The sequence below is a fragment of the Chiloscyllium plagiosum genome, chromosome 18, assembly GCF_004010195.1.
Source record: "Chiloscyllium plagiosum isolate BGI_BamShark_2017 chromosome 18, ASM401019v2, whole genome shotgun sequence".
In the NCBI taxonomy this organism is placed as follows: domain Eukaryota; kingdom Metazoa; phylum Chordata; class Chondrichthyes; order Orectolobiformes; family Hemiscylliidae; genus Chiloscyllium; species Chiloscyllium plagiosum.
Genome location: NC_057727.1, coordinates 65,295,973 through 65,316,468, shown reverse-complemented (window position 1 = coordinate 65,316,468; position 20,496 = coordinate 65,295,973). Strand labels below are relative to the sequence as shown.

At 41.3% G+C, this 20,496-nt stretch overlaps 1 protein-coding gene across 1 annotated transcript in view; it reads left to right on the top strand.

Moving 5' to 3' along the window:
• Positions 1-20,496, top strand: part of dnah1 (dynein, axonemal, heavy chain 1) — a 420,700-nt gene that overhangs the window by 130,142 nt on the left and 270,062 nt on the right. Inside the window, exons 26-28 of the mRNA XM_043708503.1 lie at positions 3,559-3,738; positions 6,759-6,899; positions 19,989-20,152. Of these exons, the coding sequence (XP_043564438.1) occupies positions 3,559-3,738; positions 6,759-6,899; positions 19,989-20,152 (485 nt within the window). The remainder of the gene's footprint in view (positions 1-3,558; positions 3,739-6,758; positions 6,900-19,988; positions 20,153-20,496) is intronic.

Below are 20,496 nucleotides of genomic sequence, written 5' to 3'. Positions count from 1 at the left end.
TTAAATTGTATAAGGGATAATTCATAATATATTTTTCAGGGCGATATCCTAATTCCCCAACAAGGCCCCTTCCAAACCTTTTATAGGGCCTCTATATTCCCCACTTCATGAGAGGACAAAAAATGGTTACAATTTATAATGTGACCTGAAGAAAAATTGCATTCAAGTAAACCTTAATATTTAATCCTTGTTAAACTCCAAAAATTGCTGATCCTTATACACAGCCTCTGCCATTATTAACAATCTTTTGGAAATAGAAATGTTAACAATTCTTTACTCAATTCAAAACTTGCCCATCAGTGCCTCAAAGCACAGTGCTGTTTATTACCTTTCAATGGGGCATTTTGTCATATAATTTTTCTAAAGATATGTACCACTGGCTTTCAAATGACTAACAACCTTATAACTAAATTGATAAGAATGACACTGTCATAATACATATTAGAAGAGCTGGTACAGACATGATGAGCTAATGGCCTCCTTCTGCACTGTAACAATTCTTTGATTCTATGAGTCAAAATTCTTTTTAGAAACTATGATGAGATTCCTTAAAATTAATTGACTTTTAAGGTATTTGAACAAATAATCCTTTCTAACAACTTGCTTACAACCAAAGTCAAACAAACTGTCCATTATTTTCTGGGTTAAAGCTTAATACCTTTTTGCAATCGAAATTAAGATGCCCAAATGTAAACATCATATCAAAAAACTTCCACTTCAGGGTAAACATCAAATTTATATACTACTTTATTTGTAATAAAACATTCCAAGATACTTCATAGAAGTGTCAAAAATGAAGTTAATCATGATATCATTTAAGATGATATTACGGTAGATTGTTAAAAAGCATGTTTTGAAGGAGTAGATTTTAACGAATGTCTTGAAGGAAGATAGAAAGGTGGGAAGACATAGGGAGGGAATTATTTGAAGCAATTAAAATCAGGGATGGTTAAAAGGCTAGAATTAATTGAGCACAGGTACTATAAAGGGTTGTGGATATGGAAGACCCTACAGAGGCGGGAAGGGAGTGAGGCCGCAAACAGATTTGAAAACAGGAATGAGATTTTAAAATTAAGGTGAACCTCGATTTGGAGTTAAGATAGAACTGACTGCCGGGGCAATAGAGCTTGGTATTAGTAAGGACCCAGGCAGAAGATGTATTGAGGTAAGGAAAATGTTAGGAGAAGGCAAGATTATCGAGATGGGAAATAGACTGCCTTAGTGATGGCATAGATGTACGATTGAAAGTTCATATCACTCCAAAACTGCAAACGTTCTGGTTTAGTCTCAGACAGTTGCTAGTGTGAGGAATGGAGTCAGTAGCTAGGGAATGAAGTTGGAAGCAGAGACTGGACGCACATGGCTTCAGTTTTCCAAATATTTCATTGGAGAAAATTTCTACTGGATGTCAGTAAACAATCTGATAATTTATTAGCAGCAGTGAAGCCAAGAAACATACCAAGAGCTGGCTGGCATTGGCATACAGTACGTGTGAAAATTGGCTTTTTCATTTTGGATTATATCACCATAGGCTACATATAGATGAAAAATAGGAGGTTCAACGTTTCAAGCATAAGGTCTTCATCAAGAATGAGGAGGTGGCCCAAGAGAGCTGAGAGATAAATGGGAGGTGGGGGTGGGGCTGGGGGAAGGTAGCTGGGAATGCGATAAGTAGATGAAGGTGGGGGGTGGTGGTAAGAGAACAGAGTGGAGGGTGGAGCGGATAGGTGGGAAGAAAGATAGACAGATAGGATAGTTCAAGAGGGTGGTGCCAAGTTGGAAGGTTGGATCTGGGATAAGAGGGGCGGGGTGGGAAATGAGTATACTGGTGCAATCCACATTGATCCCGTGTGTTTGGAGGGTCCCAAGGTGGAACATGAGGTGTGCTTCCTCCAGGCGTCGGATGGTTAGTGTTTGGCAGTGGAGGAAGCCCACGACTTGCATGTCCTTGGTGGAATGGGAGGGGGTGTTAAAGTGTTCAGCCACGTTTGATGGGTTGTTTAGTGCATATGTCCCAGAGATGTTCTCTGAAACATTCCGCAAGTTGGCGTCCTGTCTCCCCAGTGTAGAGGAGACCACATTGAGAGCAACGGACACAGTAGATGACGTGTGTGGAAGTACAGTTAAATGTGTGGAAGGATCCTTTGGAGCCTTGGTTGGAGGTGAGGGGGGAAATGTGGGTGCAGGTTTTGCACTTCTTGCGGTGCCAGGGGCAGGTTCCGGGAGTAGAGGGTAGATTGGTGGGGACGTGGACCTAACAAGAGAGTCGCAGAGGGAATGGTCTTTCTGGGATGCTGATAGGGGTGTGGAGGGAAATATATCCTAGTGGTGGGGTCTGTTGTAGGTGGCGGAGATGGCCCCTAAGGATCCTTCCACATCCGACAGAGATTTACTTGTACTTCCACTCACATCATCTACTGTGTCTGTTGCTCTCGATGTGGTCTCCTGTACACTGGGAAGACAGGACGTCAACTTGCGAAACGTTTCAGAGAACATCTCTGGGACACACACACACTAAACAACCCCACTGCCCTGTGGCTGAACATGTTAACTCCCCCTCCCACTCCACCAAGGACATGCAAGTCCTGGGCCTCCTCCACTGCCAAATTCTAACCACCCAACGCCTGGAGGAAGGACGCCTCATCTTCCATCTTGGGACCCTCCAACCACATGGGGTCAATATGGATTTCACCAGTTTCCTCATTTCCCCTCCCCCCACCTTATCCCAGATCCAACCTTCCAAACCGGCATCATCCTCTTGAACTATCCTACCTGTCCATCTTCCTTCCCACCTATCCACTCCACCCTCTGCTCCGACCTATCACCATCACCCCCACCTTCATCTACCTATTGCATTCCCAGCCGCCTTCCCCCCGCCTCACCCCCCTCCCACTTATCTCTCAGCCCTTTTGAGTTGCCTACTCATTCCTGATGAAGAGCTTATGCTCAAATCGTCGACTCTCCTGCTCCTCGGATGCTTCCTGACCGGTTGTGTTTTTCCAGCACCACACTCTTCAACTCTGATCTCCAGCATCTGCAGTTCTCACTTTCTCTGAGAAAAATGGGAGGGGCCAAGGATATATCTATGAGAGGCACCAATGGTAATGGTGTAGGAGTGGAAGATAATCTATTGCAAGTGATACACTTGTTATAATTAAATTGATAAGAATTGAACTTGACAAGTGCAGTCCCACCGGGCTGGATGACAATGGAGAATGGTGGTGTGGTTAGTTGTGTCAAAGCTGAAAGATCAAGTAGGAGGAGGATGGATTGTCTGCCCAAGGGAGCAAATCTCTCTGTATTAACTTAGTGTCTCAATCCAAAAATTTGATGCACTAGAGCCTCATTTTACATTTCTTACCAAATTCTGTTCCAGTAAAGCCTTATGCACGGCAATACATAGGTTTTACAGGTTCTTAGGGAAACAGAAAGTTTCGAGACCCCCCTGCTTCTTGATAGCCAGTTTAAATCCAGTTCTGTCTTAAATTACATTAGATTTATTTATGTTTTCTAATTTTGCTGTTATAGTATAAAGGTTTAACATTTTCTATTTAATAGTTACATTTCCAGGAGGACCTCAACATCACGCATATGTACTCTGCAGAAGGAGAGGAGATTGAACTCTTCAGAACAATCTATCCCACTGGAAATGTGGAGGACTGGCTGCTGGATGTAGAAAAGGTGATGAAGGAAAGTGTAAAAGATAATATTGAGCGATCATTGAAAACATATCCAGAGGTAAGAGAACGTGTGGATGTTGTTGTTTCATTGGCCCCTTCATCAGTCTCCATTGAGTAATAGGTTGTGAAATTGTTTCTGCGGGGTGATAATTACATTTGTGCTCCAGATGGTTTTTATGGAAGAATAAAAGAATCTTCTTTGTGATTAAATCAAGGATCAAATAAAACAAAAGCTGCACTAAAATGAGGCATATATTATTATATTTATATTAAGACCGAAGTATTGTTCAAAAGAACATTACTGACAATTTGCCTTCAGCGAATGTCAGCATACATTGTAATGTTGGAATGATTTTCCTCAGATGCTGTCAGCAGAAAGCTTAAATAAGACAATGTGATTACCATAAGTGTCCCACCAAGAAGGAAGACATCTCATTCAAAATGAAAATTTGTTTGGCACTTTGGTGAGGAAGTCTCCACAGAGCTGTTAGAGTCAGTCATAGAGTTGTACAGCACAGAAACAGACCCTTCAGTCCAACTCATCCATGCTGGCCAGATATCTTAGATTAATATAGTCCCACTTGTGACCATTTGGCCAGATCCCTCCTGTTCATTTACCCATCCAGATGCTTTTTAAATGTTGTCCTGGGTAGTGTTACAGAGCTGTTAGAGTCAGTCATAGAGTTGTACAGCACAGAAACAGACCCTTCAGTCCAACTCATCCATGCTGGCCAGATATCTTCGATTAATATAGTCCCACTTGTGACCATTTGGCCAGATCCCTCCTGTTCATGTACCCATCCAGATGCTTTTTAAATGTTGTCCTGGGTAGTGTTGCCAAACAGAGACCTTGGGGTATAGATTCATAGTTCCTTGAAGATGGAGTTGCAGGTAGACAGAGTAGTGAAGAAGTCATTTGCTTGATTAGAAAAATAGGTTAAATCATAAATATTTAAAATGTTTTTAAAACTCCCATCCTATTGACAAATGTCAAGATATCCAAAGGTGTTTGCTTATACTAATAAGGAATATAACATCAGTTTGAATTACTATTTGTAATACTAGTTTGGCTTGAGGCAGCCACCACTGGCTGCATTCAGGCAAAACCTGTCACAGATGCAGACTAGTGGTCCTTAAAGAAGCCACACTTCCCAAGGTATGATTTAAGATACACTTAACTGAATTCATAGCAAAGTGGATCTTGTTGGTCTTATCATTTTAATAAGTCAATTCAAATTTTTCCGATTACTAATTCATGCCCCACAGAATCAAATGCTCCTATTTACTTCCCAAACAAATATTCAGCATTGTTAATTTTAGCAGAATGTAATATCACTACAGATTACTAAATAAGAAGGCAAACCTCATCTGGTCTGTTAAGTACACTTTGTATTGGCAACTATGTAATGGTATTGCAGATTGCCACATCTTGTGGTTCCCTCAACCATTCTGCTCTCCACTCTACTTCTTTACCCTGTATCTTTTTATGTTCTTAATCTTTAGGGGAGATGGTGGCATAGTGGTAATATTACATAGTGGTCAATATTCCAGGGTACCAGTTATTACTTTCGGGACTTGAATTAAATACTGTCATGGCAGCTAGTTGAATTTGAATTTAGTAAATAAAATCAGGACATTGAAAGGTAATCTCAGAGATGATGACCATGAAACTACCATCGATTCTCAATGGTACAAACTCAGCTTATTCACTAAAGGAGGAAGGCTGGCGTCTTTCCTAATCTGGCTTGCATGTGAACCCCCAGATCTATAGCAAACTGTGTGTTTCTTCATTGACCATCAGAAATGGCTTAGTTGGCTGCTCAATTCAAGAGCAACTTGGGATAGACACAAATGATGGCCTTGCCAGCGACACCTACATCCTGTGAAAGTATAAAGAAAAGAATCTTCAAATAAAAGCATCAATAAAGTCAAGTTATGTCCACAACTGTTTATTTTCAGTTAGATAAAGTTCATTGAGACAAATCTCTTAGGAGTATGGCCTGTGACCAATGGAGTGCCACAAGGACCGGTGCTGGGTCCTCTTTTTGTCATTTACACAAATGATTTGGGTGTGAGCATAAAAGATACAGTTAGTAAGTTTGCAGATGACACCAAAATTGGAGGTGTATTGGACAGTAAAGAACGTTACCTCAGATTACAACAGGATCTTGACCAGATGGGCCAATGGGCTGAGAAGTGGCAGATGGAGTTTAATTCAGATAAACGCGAGGTGCTGCATTTTGGGAAAGCAAATCTTCGAAGGACTTATACACTTAATGATAAGGTTGAGGGAGTGTTGCTGAACAAAGAGACCTTGGAGTGCAGATTCATAGCTCCTTGAAAGTGGAGTCGCAGGTAGATAGGATAGTGAAGAAGGTGTTTGGTATGCTCTCTCTTTCTGAGTCAAAATATTGAGTACAGGAATTGGGCAGTCATGTTGCGGCTGTACTGTGGAGTCCAGAACTAGAGGGCATAGGTTTAGGGTGAGAGGGGAAAGATATAAAAGAGACCTAAGAGGCAACTTTTTCACACAGAGGGTGGTGCGTGTATGTAATGAGCTGCCAGAGGAAGTGGTGGGGGCTGTTACAATTGCAACATTTAAGAGGCATTTGGATGGGTATATGAATAGGAAGGGTTTGGAAGGATATGGGCCAGGAGCTGGCAGATGGTACTAGATTGGGTTGGGATATCTGGTCGGCATGGACGGGTTGGACGAAGGGTCTGTTTCCATGCTGTACATCTCTATGACTCTATAAGAACCCCCAGAAAATAAAATCACGGTTCATCTAGTTTACTTTCTCATCATCATAGCAATCAATCTCTATCAATTAATCTATGACAGATGCTGATATGAAATTACCCCTGCAGTGGCAGAGAACTTTAGCAACAAAGTCACCTATTCCTCCTAACCAGATCCCACCTGTTAAGACTCAAATTACTTGTATAGTATATTCAAAAATATTATTTACTTGAAATAAACCTATTGTATTTCCAGTCTGATTCTGCCAGTTGGGGCTGTCTGATAATTATTAAATAATGAATCCTATGTATGCACTGATACAATGCTTATTTATACAGACCAATCGTGCAGAATGGGTCCTGATCTGGCCTGGTCAAGTTGTTATTGCAGGCTGCCAGACCTTCTGGACCATGGAGGTATCTGAAGCGCTACAGATTGGAGATTTGGAAAGCAGACTCTTCCCAAAGCTTGGCAGTCAGGTTTGTGTGTTGGCTACTGGTAGATGCAATGGAATGACTACTGTGTATGTATCCAGGGTTGCAACATTTCTTGCATCATTACCTGCGTGTACTGACCTCAATTTCACAGTAATTGACTGTGAAGTACAAATGTTACCTCAAAACAAGTAATAACAGTAATATGCAGAGATAAATATTCAAGTGGTAATAGTGCCACTTTATTTTGGTCATTTCACAAATGAGTTTACTTACAAGACTACCAATAATTTGAAAACCCTTAATGCTTGATTCTTATATCCTTGGTGTTCAACTAGTTGGTTTTTTTTGAAACTCTTGCCTCAGGACACCTACTCTAAAGTAAACAATTAAACAAGAGTGCTGAACTGAGAAACCACAACAAAAGGTCAATCAGAGGAAAGAATGGCCTTTTCAAAACAAAATCTGTTCATGGGATGGGACTGTTGCCAAATTGATAATTGCTGCAATATATCTTGTAATTGGTAAACAGTGCTGTCATGTGTGCTGGCACTGGTGGAGTAAATAAGTGTTTAAAGCAGTGAATGGGTTGTCGACCAATCAAACTGTTTTGTTCTGAATGAAGTTTACCTTTTTGAGTGTTGTTAGAGCTGTATTCATTCAGATAAATGTGGAGTATTCTGTCATTCTTGATTTATGCCTTGTATGTGGTGGAAAGACTTTGGGAAGTTGGGAGGTGAGTCACTCACTCACCGAACCTCTGATTTGTTCTTGCAGGCAGAGTGATTTATATGATTATTCCAGTTCATTTCTACTCAAAGGTAATCCAAGTTGTTATTGATGAAAGAATCGGTGATAGTATAACTATTAAATGTCATGGGAAGATGGTAGGATTCTCTCTTGTTTGAGGTAGTCATTACCTAGCATTCATATGGCACAAATGTTGTTCACCATTTATCAGACCAAGCCTGAATATTTTCCATGTCTTTTTGCGTTGGGAGACAGATTGCTTTAGTATCTGAGGAATTAGAAATGGTGTTGCATACCGTACAATCACCAATGAACATCCCATTTCTGAATCGCTGGAGGTAAAGCCATTAATGGAAAAACTGATGATGTTTTGGCCTAGGACAGTACTGTCACAAAGCTAGTCCCTTTTTTTTCTAAAAGCTGTTCCTTGGCTCAAGGAGACTCTGTCCTTGATGTTTTTCAGCGGGGTAATAAACCGGGTACAGAGACGAAAAGGATTTTGAGAGACCCTTTGTTTATATGTAAACAGATGAGGCTTCAAGCCAAAGTGGCCATGTTTTAGAAGTGACCTGTATGAAGAAAGGAGAGTGGTCAGCTTTCTGCCTGAGCTGAGCAGTTTTAGTTCAGTCCGAGCTGGTGAGACATTCAACAGGGAGCTGTGTGGAAACTCTCTCTCTCTCTCTCTCTCTCTCTCTCTCTCTCTCTCTCTCTATCTTCTGCCCTTCAACTTCAACCTATAAGCATGTGTTCCATTTATAATAGTTTTTAAAAGGAGTTTGTTATTGGGACTGTTGTGTATATTCGGAACAGCATAATTAAGTCTAGTTGGATAGGCTGAGTCCTGTAGGGGTTCTTTATTCTGTTCTTTGTGTTTCATTGTGTAATTTTGTGAATAAATTTTTGTCTGTTTTAAAATCTAGTAGGAGACATTGAGGACTGCAGATGCTGGAGATCAGAGCTGAAAATATGTTGCTGGAAAAGCTCAATAGGTCAGGCAGCATCCAAGGAGCAGGAGAATCGACGTTTCGGGCATGAGCCCTTCTTCAGCATTCCTGAAGAAGGGCTCATGCCCGAAACGTTGATCCTCCTGCTCCTTGGATGCTGCCTGACCTGCTGTGCTTTTCCAGCAACACATTTTCAGTTAAAATCTAGTAGTCAACCTAACTATCTTATTCTGGGTAATTTTCACTGTACACTTACTGAAACAAATTGCAAAGTTTTGTTCTGAGGCTGCCTGCTTAAGAATATTTTGAGTGGTCTGGCCTAATCCATAACACCAGCCTACGAAATGTTTGAAGCAATATCCATGGCTAAGAGGATTAACCTCCAAAAACCATTTATCTACCTTTTGTGCCAGATATGATTTCATCTAGTGGAGAGGTTTTCCCTTGATTCTCTGGCTCCCTGATACCATGTTTGGTCATATGCTGCTTTGATGTCAAGGAACCTAACTCTAACTTCAGCTCATTTGTTCATGTTTTGACCAAACTTTAATGAGGTCTGGAGTTCAGTGAGCCTTACAAAACCTGAATTTTTTTCAAAGGGGTAAAAAACCGGGCCAGGCTCCAATCAGTTTGGTTTGGTACAGAGATGAAAAGGATTTTGAGAGGGCTTTTGTTTATATGTAAACAGATGAGACGTCAGGTTTTTGGTGACTGTGTCAATTGATATCATTCATCATATTGCCGATAATGAAATGCAGTTTGATGGAGAAATAACTGGCAGATTGGATTTGTCCTTTTTTTTTGTAGACAGGGCACAACTCAAGGAACTATGTTAGTGCACAGATGCTATTTTTGTTGTTGTGCTGGAAAAGCTTGACTGAGAAAATGTCTAATTTTGGGGCACAGTCTTAAGCGCTACAGCTGAAATGTTGTCAGAACCTATTGTCTTTGCTGGATCCAATGTACTCCGCTTTATCTTGATACCATATAGACTAAATTAAATTAGCTGCAGGTAGGTACCTGTAGTGATGGGGAGCTCAGAAGGAGGTAGAGATGGATCATCTACTTGGTACATCTAACTGAAGGTGGTTGAAAGTACTTCAGCCATTTTGTTGTGTATTGACAGACTGAACTCTGCAATCATTAAGGGATTTGCTCCTGCTGTTTTATCAGTTTATTTGTTAACCATTATATATGATTGGATGTGGTCAGGACTACAGTGTGTTGATTTAATCTGTTGGATATGGAATTGCCTAGTTCTGTCTATAAAATGTTTTTCCGCTGTTTAGAACTCCATTTGTCCTTATAGCCTTACCAAATTGACATCTTGCTTTTAAGTACAAAGAACAATACAACACAGTAACAGGCCCTCGGCCTTTCAAGCCTGCCAATAACACATTTTGCCCTTCCATACTAAAACTGTCTTCACTTACATGATCTGTATCCTTCTAGTCCCTTCCTATTCATGTATTTGTCCAGATGCTTCTTGAATGCTGCTATTATGCCTGCTTCCACCATCTCCTCTGGCAGTATGCTCCAGACACTTATCACCCTTCGTTTGAAGAACTTGCCTCGCACATCTCTTTTAAACCTTCCCACCCTGCACCTTGAACCTGTGTCCCCTAGTAATTGACCCCACCATCATGGAAAAAAGCCTCATACTTCCCACTCTATCCATACCATTCACAATCTTATAAACTTATATTAGGTCGCCCCTCAACCTCCTGCATTCTAGTGAAAACAAACCCAGTCTATCCAACCATTCTTCATAGCTAACATTTCCCATATCAGGCAACATCCTGGTAAACCTTTTCTGTACCCTCTTCAAAGTATCCACTTCGTTCTGGTAATGTGGTGACCAGATTCAATATTCCAAGTGTTGCCTAACTAAAGTTTGAAAAGCTGCAGCACAACTTGTTTATCCTTATATTCAATGCCCCTTCCAATGTAGGCAAGCATGCCCTAGGCCTTTTTTACTACCTCAGCTGTCTGCGCTGCCACTTTCAGTGATCTGTTGACCTGCACACCCAGATCCCTCTGCATATCAATACTCCTAAGGGTTCTGCCATTCACTGTATAATTTTCACTTGTACTTAGCCTTCCAAAATGCATCACCTCACATTTGTCAGGATTAAACTCCATCTGCCATTTTTCTGCCTAAGCCTCCAACTGATCTTATCCTGCTGTATCCTCTGATAATCCTCCTCACTATCCGCAACATTACCACTCTTTGTATCATCCACAAACTTACTAATTAGACCAGCTACATTTTCCTCACAATCATTTATGTAGACCATGAATGGCAGAAGCCCCAGCACAGATCCCTATGGAACACTACTAGTCACAACCCTCCATTCTGAAAAGCATCCTTCCACTGCTACCCTCTGTCTTCTATGACTAAGCTAGATCTGTATCCATCTTGCCAGCTCACCTCTGATACCATATGACTTCACCTCTTGTGTCAATCTGCAATGTCAAAGTACGTTTGTGCTACTATTACTGTGGAAAGTATGGTGCTGGAAAAGCACAGCAGGTCAGGCAGAATCCCAGGAGCAGGAAAATCGACATTTCAGGCAAAAGGCTTGTTCTTACACATTCCTCATTGCACTATTTCACCCTTTGACGGCAATGGTAGAGTTTACAAAGATGCCAGGCCATAAAATTAGATAACGCTGGAAAACAATTTTGATGCTACTGATTGCGCACAACACCTCATGAATGCCCAGTTTTGAGATGTTACATCTTTTCTGAACCTGTCTCATATACATCATTCAGAATTGAATGCAGATTGTGTGTAGTAATGGACCTTATTACAGATTCACCCCAGGTGGTATGTGATGACAACTCTTGTTGTAGATTGACTGAGGTTCTCTGTGATGACAGGTCTGGTCATGAGTGTGGTTAGAGTCATCAAGGTATATTTCTTTCTAAATCACTTTTCTATTCCTTTCCTAAAATTGTTGATTCACTCTGGGCAAAATACATGGTCAAGAAGCATTAATATAATTGCAGACATGAGGACTTAATATCAACTTAACTCACTGGATAGGGCTGTCATGGAATCAGTTGAAACACTAGTTTCACATCTTGCCCATTATTCCTCCCCGTTAACTTCAATGGAGAATAAAGTTCAGATGGAGTATACTGCACCCCAGATTTCTTTCATTTTCTGTGCTTAATTACCAAAAAACCCACCAGCGCTGAAGACAAGTATAACGCTCTGACTTGAGAGTGTGTTGCTGGAAAAGCACAGCAGGTCAGGCAGTATCTGAGGAGCAGGAAAATTGACGTTTCGGGCCCCGGCAACACACTCAACTCTGATTTCCAGCATCTGCAGACCTCATTGTCTCCTAGTTGATAATGCTCTGACTATCAACTTGAGAAAACCAATTTGTTGACTTAGGAAGAATATCTTGTCTGTGCAACTATGTTCTAGACTTCATTTACTGGGTAACTGTTACAAGCTTTTCCTTTCTGTGGTGCTATCACCAAAAAATTAATCAGGTTGTAAATTTGCTCGCTGACCTGGTAGATTCGTTCTCAGATGTTTCATCACCATGCTAAGTAACACCATCAGTGAGCCCCTGGTGAAGCATTGGTGTTCTGCCCACTTGTTGTTTTTCTGTCTCGGTTTGTAATGGTAGGTAATTTCTATTTCTGTTTCTGAGAGTTGATAAATGGGGTTCACGTCTACATGTTCGTTAATGGAGTTCCAGTTTGAATGACAGGCGTCAATTATTTGCGGTGCGTGTCTTTGTTTAGCCTGTCCCAGGATGGATATATTGTCCCAGTCGAACTGGTGTCCCTCTTCTTCTGTGTGTAAGGATACTAATGATTGTTGGTCATGTCTTTTGGTGGCTAGTTGGTGTTCATGTATCCTGGTGGCTAGTTTCCTGCCCATTTGTCCAATGTAATGTTTGTTGCAGTCCTTGCAGGGTATTTTGTATATGATTGTTCATTCTGCTGGTTCTTGGTACAGGGTCCTTTAAATTCATCAGGAGCTCTTTCAGTGTGGTGGTAGATTTGTGGGCTACCATGATGCAAAGAGGAAGAGAACAATAACAGACTCCCTTTCCTGGATGTCACAGTAGAACGAAAAGCCAATGGAGAGCTATAGACCAGTGTGTACTGGAAAGCCACACATACTGACCAGATACTCAGCTGGTTCATTCCTGATGAAGGGCTCCTGCCTGAAACGTCAATTTTCCTGCTCCTCGGATGCTGCCTGACCTGCTGTGTTTTTCCAACACCACTCTAATCTTGATACAGGTGCAATCGTCCCAACCCCACAAACAAAACTGTATCAGGACATTATTTAAACAAGCCACAACACACTGCAGCACCCAGGAACTATGGGAGGACAAGGAAAAACACCTACACTATGTATTCAGGAACAACGTGTACCCAATAATCGCAGTCGGCTGGTTCCTGCTCAACAGACCTAAATAAGAACACACAACATGCCCAGACGCTGTAGCCACCCTGCCATATATCAAAGACATCTCGGCGATGGCGACCAGACAACTCCGCCCTTATGCATCATGGTAGCCCACAAACCTAGCACCACACCGAAACAGCTCCTGATGAATTTAAAGCACCCTATACCAACAACTGGCAGATCGAACATCATATATAAAATACCCTGCAAGGACTGCAACAAACATTACGTTGGACAAACAGGCAGGAAACTAGCCACCAGGATACATGAACACCAACTAGCCACCAGAAGACCAACTATCACTGGTATCCATACGCACAGATGAAGAGGGACACCAATTCAACTGGGACAATGCATCCATCTGGGACAGGCTAAACAAAGACATGCACAGGAATTCCCAGAGGCCTGTCATTCAAACTGGAACTCCATTAACTAACATATAGATTTGGACCCCATTTACCAACGTCTCAAAAACAGAATTGGAAATTATATCATCTACCACAACAAACCGAGACAGATAAATAGCAAACAGGGCAGAACACCAACACTTCACCAGAGGCTCACTGATGTTGATACTGAGCATGGTGACAAAACGTCTGAGAACAAATCTATCAGCTCAGCGAGCAAATTTACAATCTGATCCACAACCTGAACCACAAGTCTTCTCCAAAATTGCTAATAATTAATGTTTGCAAAATCAGTGTTTAAGTACTGAACAGAGTCCCATGATAATTGAAAGTTTCCATATATTTATAACAAGTGACCGAATGGCACCTTATCAAATGCCTTCTGAAACTTCAAATGCAAATATATTTCCCTTTAGCTGACCCTCATATTTCAATTAATTTTATCAAATTCATGCTTTTTCTCTTAAAAGCTTGTGCCTTTCTGAAACTTCTCTTATGTCATCCTGGGGTTAACTCTTTGATGGTAATGTAAAATATGAACTCTTGAATTTTAATTTCATTGTTCGATTTGACACTTGGGGCTTTAATGGACTGAAATGATTTTTTAAAAGCAACTAAAAACATTGACTTAAATGGCCACAGTCATCACCGAAGCACAGGTGACTAAGTTTCAAAGTGGATTTGACTGGACCAGGAAGCCCAGGTTTATGTCCTACCTGGGACATGTAATGGGTAGATTAAAAATATCTATGAAACAAATCAAAGTGGATTTGCCAACAGACAGCCAAGCTGAAAATAACACTTCATCTAAAGGCACTGCAACCAACGAGCAAGACTCTCAGAAGGTGCAAAAAGGCATTCGATGATATTCACATGTTGGAGATGAAAATATCACCTGTAATTATCAAGCTTGCAGACAATAAACTTAGGCTTGGAAATACACAAACAAGCTTGTATTTCAAACAGCTAGCTGTGATGGAAGAAGATAGATTTTGGACTGCAGAACTGAAACCAGCTGGGAAAACATCTCTCTCTACTTCTTAAGTAGGAAGAGTGCCCATGACTATATGGATTAAAAAAGAACATCAGAACAATGAGAAATCAAGGATAATTCCAGTGCAGGGGCAGTGGGCTGAGAAATGGCAAATGAAGTTTAATATAGATAAGTGTGAAGTCTTGCAATTTGGAAAGTCAATTCAAGATAAAAGTTTCATGGTGAATCTTACAGCCTTAAGGAGTGTAGTGGAACAGAGGGACCTTGAAGCTCAAATGCACGGTTCTCTGAAAGTGGAGTCACAGGTAGGCAGGGCAGTGAAGAAGAATTTTGGCACACTGGCCTTCATCAGTCAGAACATTGAGTTTAGAAGTTGGGAAGTTAAGTTGCAGTTGTACAGCACATTGGTTGAGGCCACAATTAGAATATTTGTTCAGTTTTGGTTACCTTGCTATGGGAAGGATGTTATTAAACTGGAAAGAGTGCAGAAGAAATTTACAAGTATATTACCAGGGCTCAACAGTCTGTGTTATAGGGAGAGGTTGGACAAGCTAGGACCTCTTTCTTCACAGGAGGAATCTTATGGAAATATATAAAATCATAAGAGGCATGGACAGGGTGAATGCACTCAGCTTTTTTCCCAGGGTTGGAGAATCGCAGACTCAAGGACATTGGTTTAAGGTTAGAGCAGAAAGAATAAAAGGGAACCTGAGGGGCAACATTTTTTACACAGAGGGTTGTACACATATGGAATGAGCTACCGGTAGAAGTTGTTGAGGCAGGTACATTAACAACTGTTAAGAAGGTGTAGGTGTACTTTTAAGAGAGACTGGGAGCTGGCACAGACATAGAGAGACACAGAGTGTGCTGAAAGAATTTAAAATGTAGCATTTGACTGTGGAACCAATAATGCAGCTAGTTACGATGATACAAAAACAATTCACATTTGGCCAAGCAGTTTAATCTATGCCCCAGATACCAAAACCCAATCAAATTTGAATTTGGTGTTTTGATTACATCAAAACAATGACATCAAAACAATGAAATGGTCCGATGCTTTGGGGTATAACATTTTGAACAGTTAGGGAGAGAGCTGCCAAGATGGGCAGGACTGGCAGCTTAATGTTCCAGGATACAAATGCTACAGGAAGGATAGAAAGGGAGGCAAGAAAGGAGGGGGAGTGGCATTTTTGATAAGGGATAGCATTACAGCTGTGCTGAGGGAGGATATTCCTGGAAATACATCCAGGGAAGTTATTTGGGTGGAACTGAGAAATAAGAAAGGGATGATCACCTTATTGGGATTGTATTATTGACCCCTTAATAGTCAGAGGGAAATTGAGAACAAACTTGTAAAGGAGATCTCAGCTATCTGTAAGAATAATAGAATCGTTATGGTAGGGGATTTTAACTTTCCAAACATAGACTGGGACTGCCATAATGTTAAGGGTTGAGATGGAGAGGAATCTGTTAAATGGGTACAAGACAATTTTCTGATTCAGTATGTGGATGTACCGACAAAGAGAGTCCAGAGAAAGTATATTCCTGTTAGGGTGAAAGGAAAGGCTGGTAGGTATAGGGAATGCTGGATGACTAAAGAAATTGAGGGTTTGGTTAAGAAAAAGGAAGCATATGTAAGGTATAGACAGGATAGATTGAGTGAATCCTTAGAGTATAAAGGCAGTAGGAGTATACTTAAGAGAGAAATCAGGAGGGAAAAAAGGGGACATGAGATAGCTTTGGCAAATAGTTAAGGAGAATCCAAAGGGTTTTTACAAATACATTAAGGACAAAAGGGTAACTAGGAAAAGAATAGGGCCCTTCAAAGATCAACAAGGTGGAGCTGCAGAAAATGGGGGAGATACTAAATGAGTATTTTGCATCAGTATTTACTGTGGAAAAGGATATGGAAGATATGGAATGTAGGGAAATAGATGGTAACATCTTGCAAAATGTCCATATTACAGAGGAGGAAGTGCTGGATGTCTTGAAACAGATAAAAGTAGATAAATCCCCAGGACCTGATCAGGTGTACCTTATAACTCTGTGGGAAGCTAGAGAAGTGATTGCTGGGCCTCTTGCTGAGATATTTGTATCATCGATATTCACAGGTGAGGTGCTGGAAGACTGGAGGTTTGCTAACTTGGTGCCACTGTTTAAGAAGGGTGGTAAGGACAAGCCAGCAAACTATAGATCAGTGAGCCTGACATCAGTGGTGGGCAAGTTATTTTTAGATGCCCTACAGTATGGAAACAGACCCTTTGGCCCAACAAGTCCACACCGACCCTCCAAAGAGCAACCCACCCTGACTAGTGCACCAATCACTAAGGGCAATTTAGTTTGGCCAATTCACCTAACCTGCACATCTTTGGACTGTGGGAGGAAACCGGAGCACCCGGAGGAAACCCACGCAGACACGGGGAGAATGTGCAAACTGCACACAGATGGTTGCCCGAGGCAGGAATTGAACCTGGGTCTCTGACGCTATGAGGGAGCAGTGCTAACAACTGAGCCGCCGTGCTGTCCAAGTTGTTGGAGGGAATCCTGAGGGACAGGATGTACATGTATTTAGAAAGGCATGGACTGATTAGGGATAGTCAACATGGCTTTGTGTGGAGGAAATCATGTCTCACAAACTTGATTGAGTTTTTTGAAGAAGTAACACAGATGATTGATGAGGGCAGAGCAGCAGATGTGATCTATATGGACTTCAGTAAGGCGTTCGACAATGTACCCCATGGGATACTGGTTAGCAAGATTAAATCTCACAGAATACAGGCAGAACTAGCCATTTGGTTACAGAACTGGCTCAAAGAGAATGGTGGTGAGGGTTGTTTTTCAGACTGGAGGCCTGTGACTAGTGGAGTGCCATAAGGATCGTTGCTAGGCCCTCTACTTTTTGTCATTTACATAAATGATTTGGATGCGAGCATAAGAGGTACAGTTAGTCAGTTTGCAGATGACACCAAAATTGGAGGTGTAGTGGACAGTGAAGAAGTTTATCTCAAATGACAACAGGATCTTGTCCAGATGGGCCAATGGGCTGAGAAGTGGCAGATGGAGTTTAATTCAGATAAATGCGAAGTGCTGCATTTTGGGAAAGCAAATGTTAATAGAACTTATACATTTAATTGTAAGGCCCGAGGGAGTGTTGCTGAACAAAAAGACCATGGAGCGGAGGTTCATTGCTCCTTGAAAGTGGAGTCACAGGTGGATAGGATAGTGAAGAAGGCGTTTGGTATGCTCTCTTTTATTGGTCAAAATATTGAGTACAGGATTTGGGAGGTAATGTTGCAGCTGTACAGGATATTGGTTAGGCCACTGTTGGAATATTGCATGCAATTCTGCTCTCCCTCTTATCGGAAAGATGTTATGAAACTTGAAAGAGTTCAGAAAAGATTTACAAGGATGTTGCCAAGGTTGGAGATTTGAGCTATACGGAGAGCTGAACAGATTGGGGCTGTTTTCCCTGGAGCGTCGGAGGCTGAGGGGGTTGACTTTATAGAGTTTCACAAAATTATGAGGAGCATGGATAGGATAAATAGGCAAAGTCTTTTCCCTGGGGTCAGGGAGTCCAGAACTAGAGGGCATAGGTTTAGAGTGAGAGAGGAAAGATATAAAAGAGACCTAAGAGGCAACTCTTTCACACAGAGGGTGGTACTTGTATGGAATGAGCTGCCAGAGGAAGTAGTGGAGGCTGATACAATTGCAACATTTAAGGGCATTTGGATGGGTATATGAATAGGAAGGGTTTGGAGGGATATGGGCCGGGTGCTGGCAGGTGGGACTAGAATAGGTTGGGATATCTGGTCGGCATGAACGGGTTGGACCGGAGGGTTTGTTTCCATGCTGTACATCTCTATGACTCTATGCCTCTAAGTATAGACTGTTAGCCACATAGCCCTCTGAAGGGTACCTGTTCATATGGAAGCTTGTGAGGCAGAATACTGAAGAAAAGATGACCGAGGAAAATCTACAGAAGAAGGTACAAAGAGAAGATTCAACAGCTGGCTGGCTTTGAAATTTGAATTTAGTTTGTAAATCTTAATCGGGGTTTTTATTGGATCATTATTGTGGAGTGGGGAGGTAAAGATAGGTTTAAGAGAGTAAAAAGTTGTTAAGAAATAAAATTGTTAATTTTCACTTCAAATAGTGACCTCTGGGATAATTCTTTGCCTCTTGAATTTCAACAGATTATGATGCGAGGTGAGCTTTTGTTTGTCGGCTTTAAATTAGCAGAGGGGTTTACCCCATGTCATAACACAACATTTAGAGTCATAGAGTTGCAGAGATGTACAGCACGAAACAGACCCTTTGGTCCAACCCATCCATGCCGACCAGATATCCCAACCCAATCTAGTCCCACTTGCCAACATGAGGCCCATATCCCTCCAAACCCTTCCTATTCATATACCCATCCAGATGACTTTTAAATGTTGCAACTATACCAGCCTCCACCACTTCCCCAGGCAGCTCATTCCATACACATACCACCCTCTGCATGAAACAGTTAGCCCTTAGGTCTCTTTTATATCTTTCCCCTATCACCCTAACCTATGCCCTCTAGTTCTGGACTCCCCCACCTCAGGGAAAAGACCTTGTCTATTTACCCTATCCATGCCCTTCATGATTTTATAAACCTCTCGAAGGTTACCCCTTAGCCTCTGAGGCTCTAGGGAAAACAGCCCCAGCCTATTCAACCTCTCCCCTGTAACATTTAAAAAACATTTATACAAATACATAGATAGAAAAGGTTTAGAAAGGATATGGGCTAAGTGCAAGGAAATGGTGTTAGCGTAGGTTGACATTTTGATTGCCAAGGACCAGTTTGGGCCAAAGGGCCTGTCTCCTTGCCATAAGACTCTTTGACTCTATGACATCATCCATGACATCAATTAAATAATCGTAGTTTCAGTTTAAAACCTTACACCTTAAGGACTCCCTAACTACTATAAGCAGTATATTTTTAAATCTTTTTTGTATGGGATACTGTCCCTTTTTAAATTTGCGCCTGTGTGTATGCTTGACATTGAGTCTTAATCATTTTTCTCAGGGTTAGCAGATAATAAAATTGTATATGAAAACATTATAATTATCTCACTGCAGCTACATGGAAAATTAGTAAACTCATTTTAATTGGAGAGAGGTATAGCCCCACGCTAGAAAGAGCAGAAACCTTTGTTGCAGGCTCTGTGGAGGTTGAAAAGAGGGGTGCCGATTCATCCCTCCTCACCTGGTTCGAATACCCTACAATTGATGTTAGGCTAACAGCTTTTTCTTAGCTTATCTCTTTTGCCCGACTTTGGACAAATATTTAGTTCACAGCCATACTCTGGTACTGTGCCTGCTTCTAAAAATTTCAGAAAATGATAATTGTCCTGCACGTTTCCTTTCCAACTTCCTTCAAACATTTTAGGCCATTTACTACCTGGGTTTGGTTTTGTTCACTCTTAATTTTGTAAACATTTTAATTAATTTTTAATATTTATCTCAAGTGCTGATTCTTCCTCACAATTCTCAGGTACTGCTATAGTATTGAATGCTGATTAGCCTCATGTTTCTTTTGTATGATTTCAAAATTTCTTTTTCAAAATAAAACAGCTGAATGATTTGGTGAGTCTCGTGAGAGGGAAGCTGACGAGAATGCAAAGAACAATATTATCAGCACTGATTGTGATTGAAGTTCATGCCAAGGACGTAGTGGCTAACCTTCTGGAGGAAAATGTTCAAAGTGAGAATGACTTTGAATGGATCAGCCAGCTTCGGTAAATGCTTGTTTTATTATTAGATCAGTTTAAATGGTTTGCAACAGAGACGAGTGGTTTACCACCATCATAATCCAATGTACTAGAAGTCCCCAGGTGGTTCTTCCACATAGCTTCCTGAAATGAAACAAGTACAGAGTCATAGAGTCATAGAGATGTATTGCATGGAAACAGACCCTTCGGTCCAACCCGTCCATGCCGACCAGATATCCCAACCCAATCTAGTCCCACCTGCCAGCAACCGGCCCATATCCCTCCAAACCCTTCCTATTCATATACCCATCCAAATGCCTCTTAAATGTTGCAATTGTACCAGCCTCCACCACTTCCTCTGGCAGCTCATT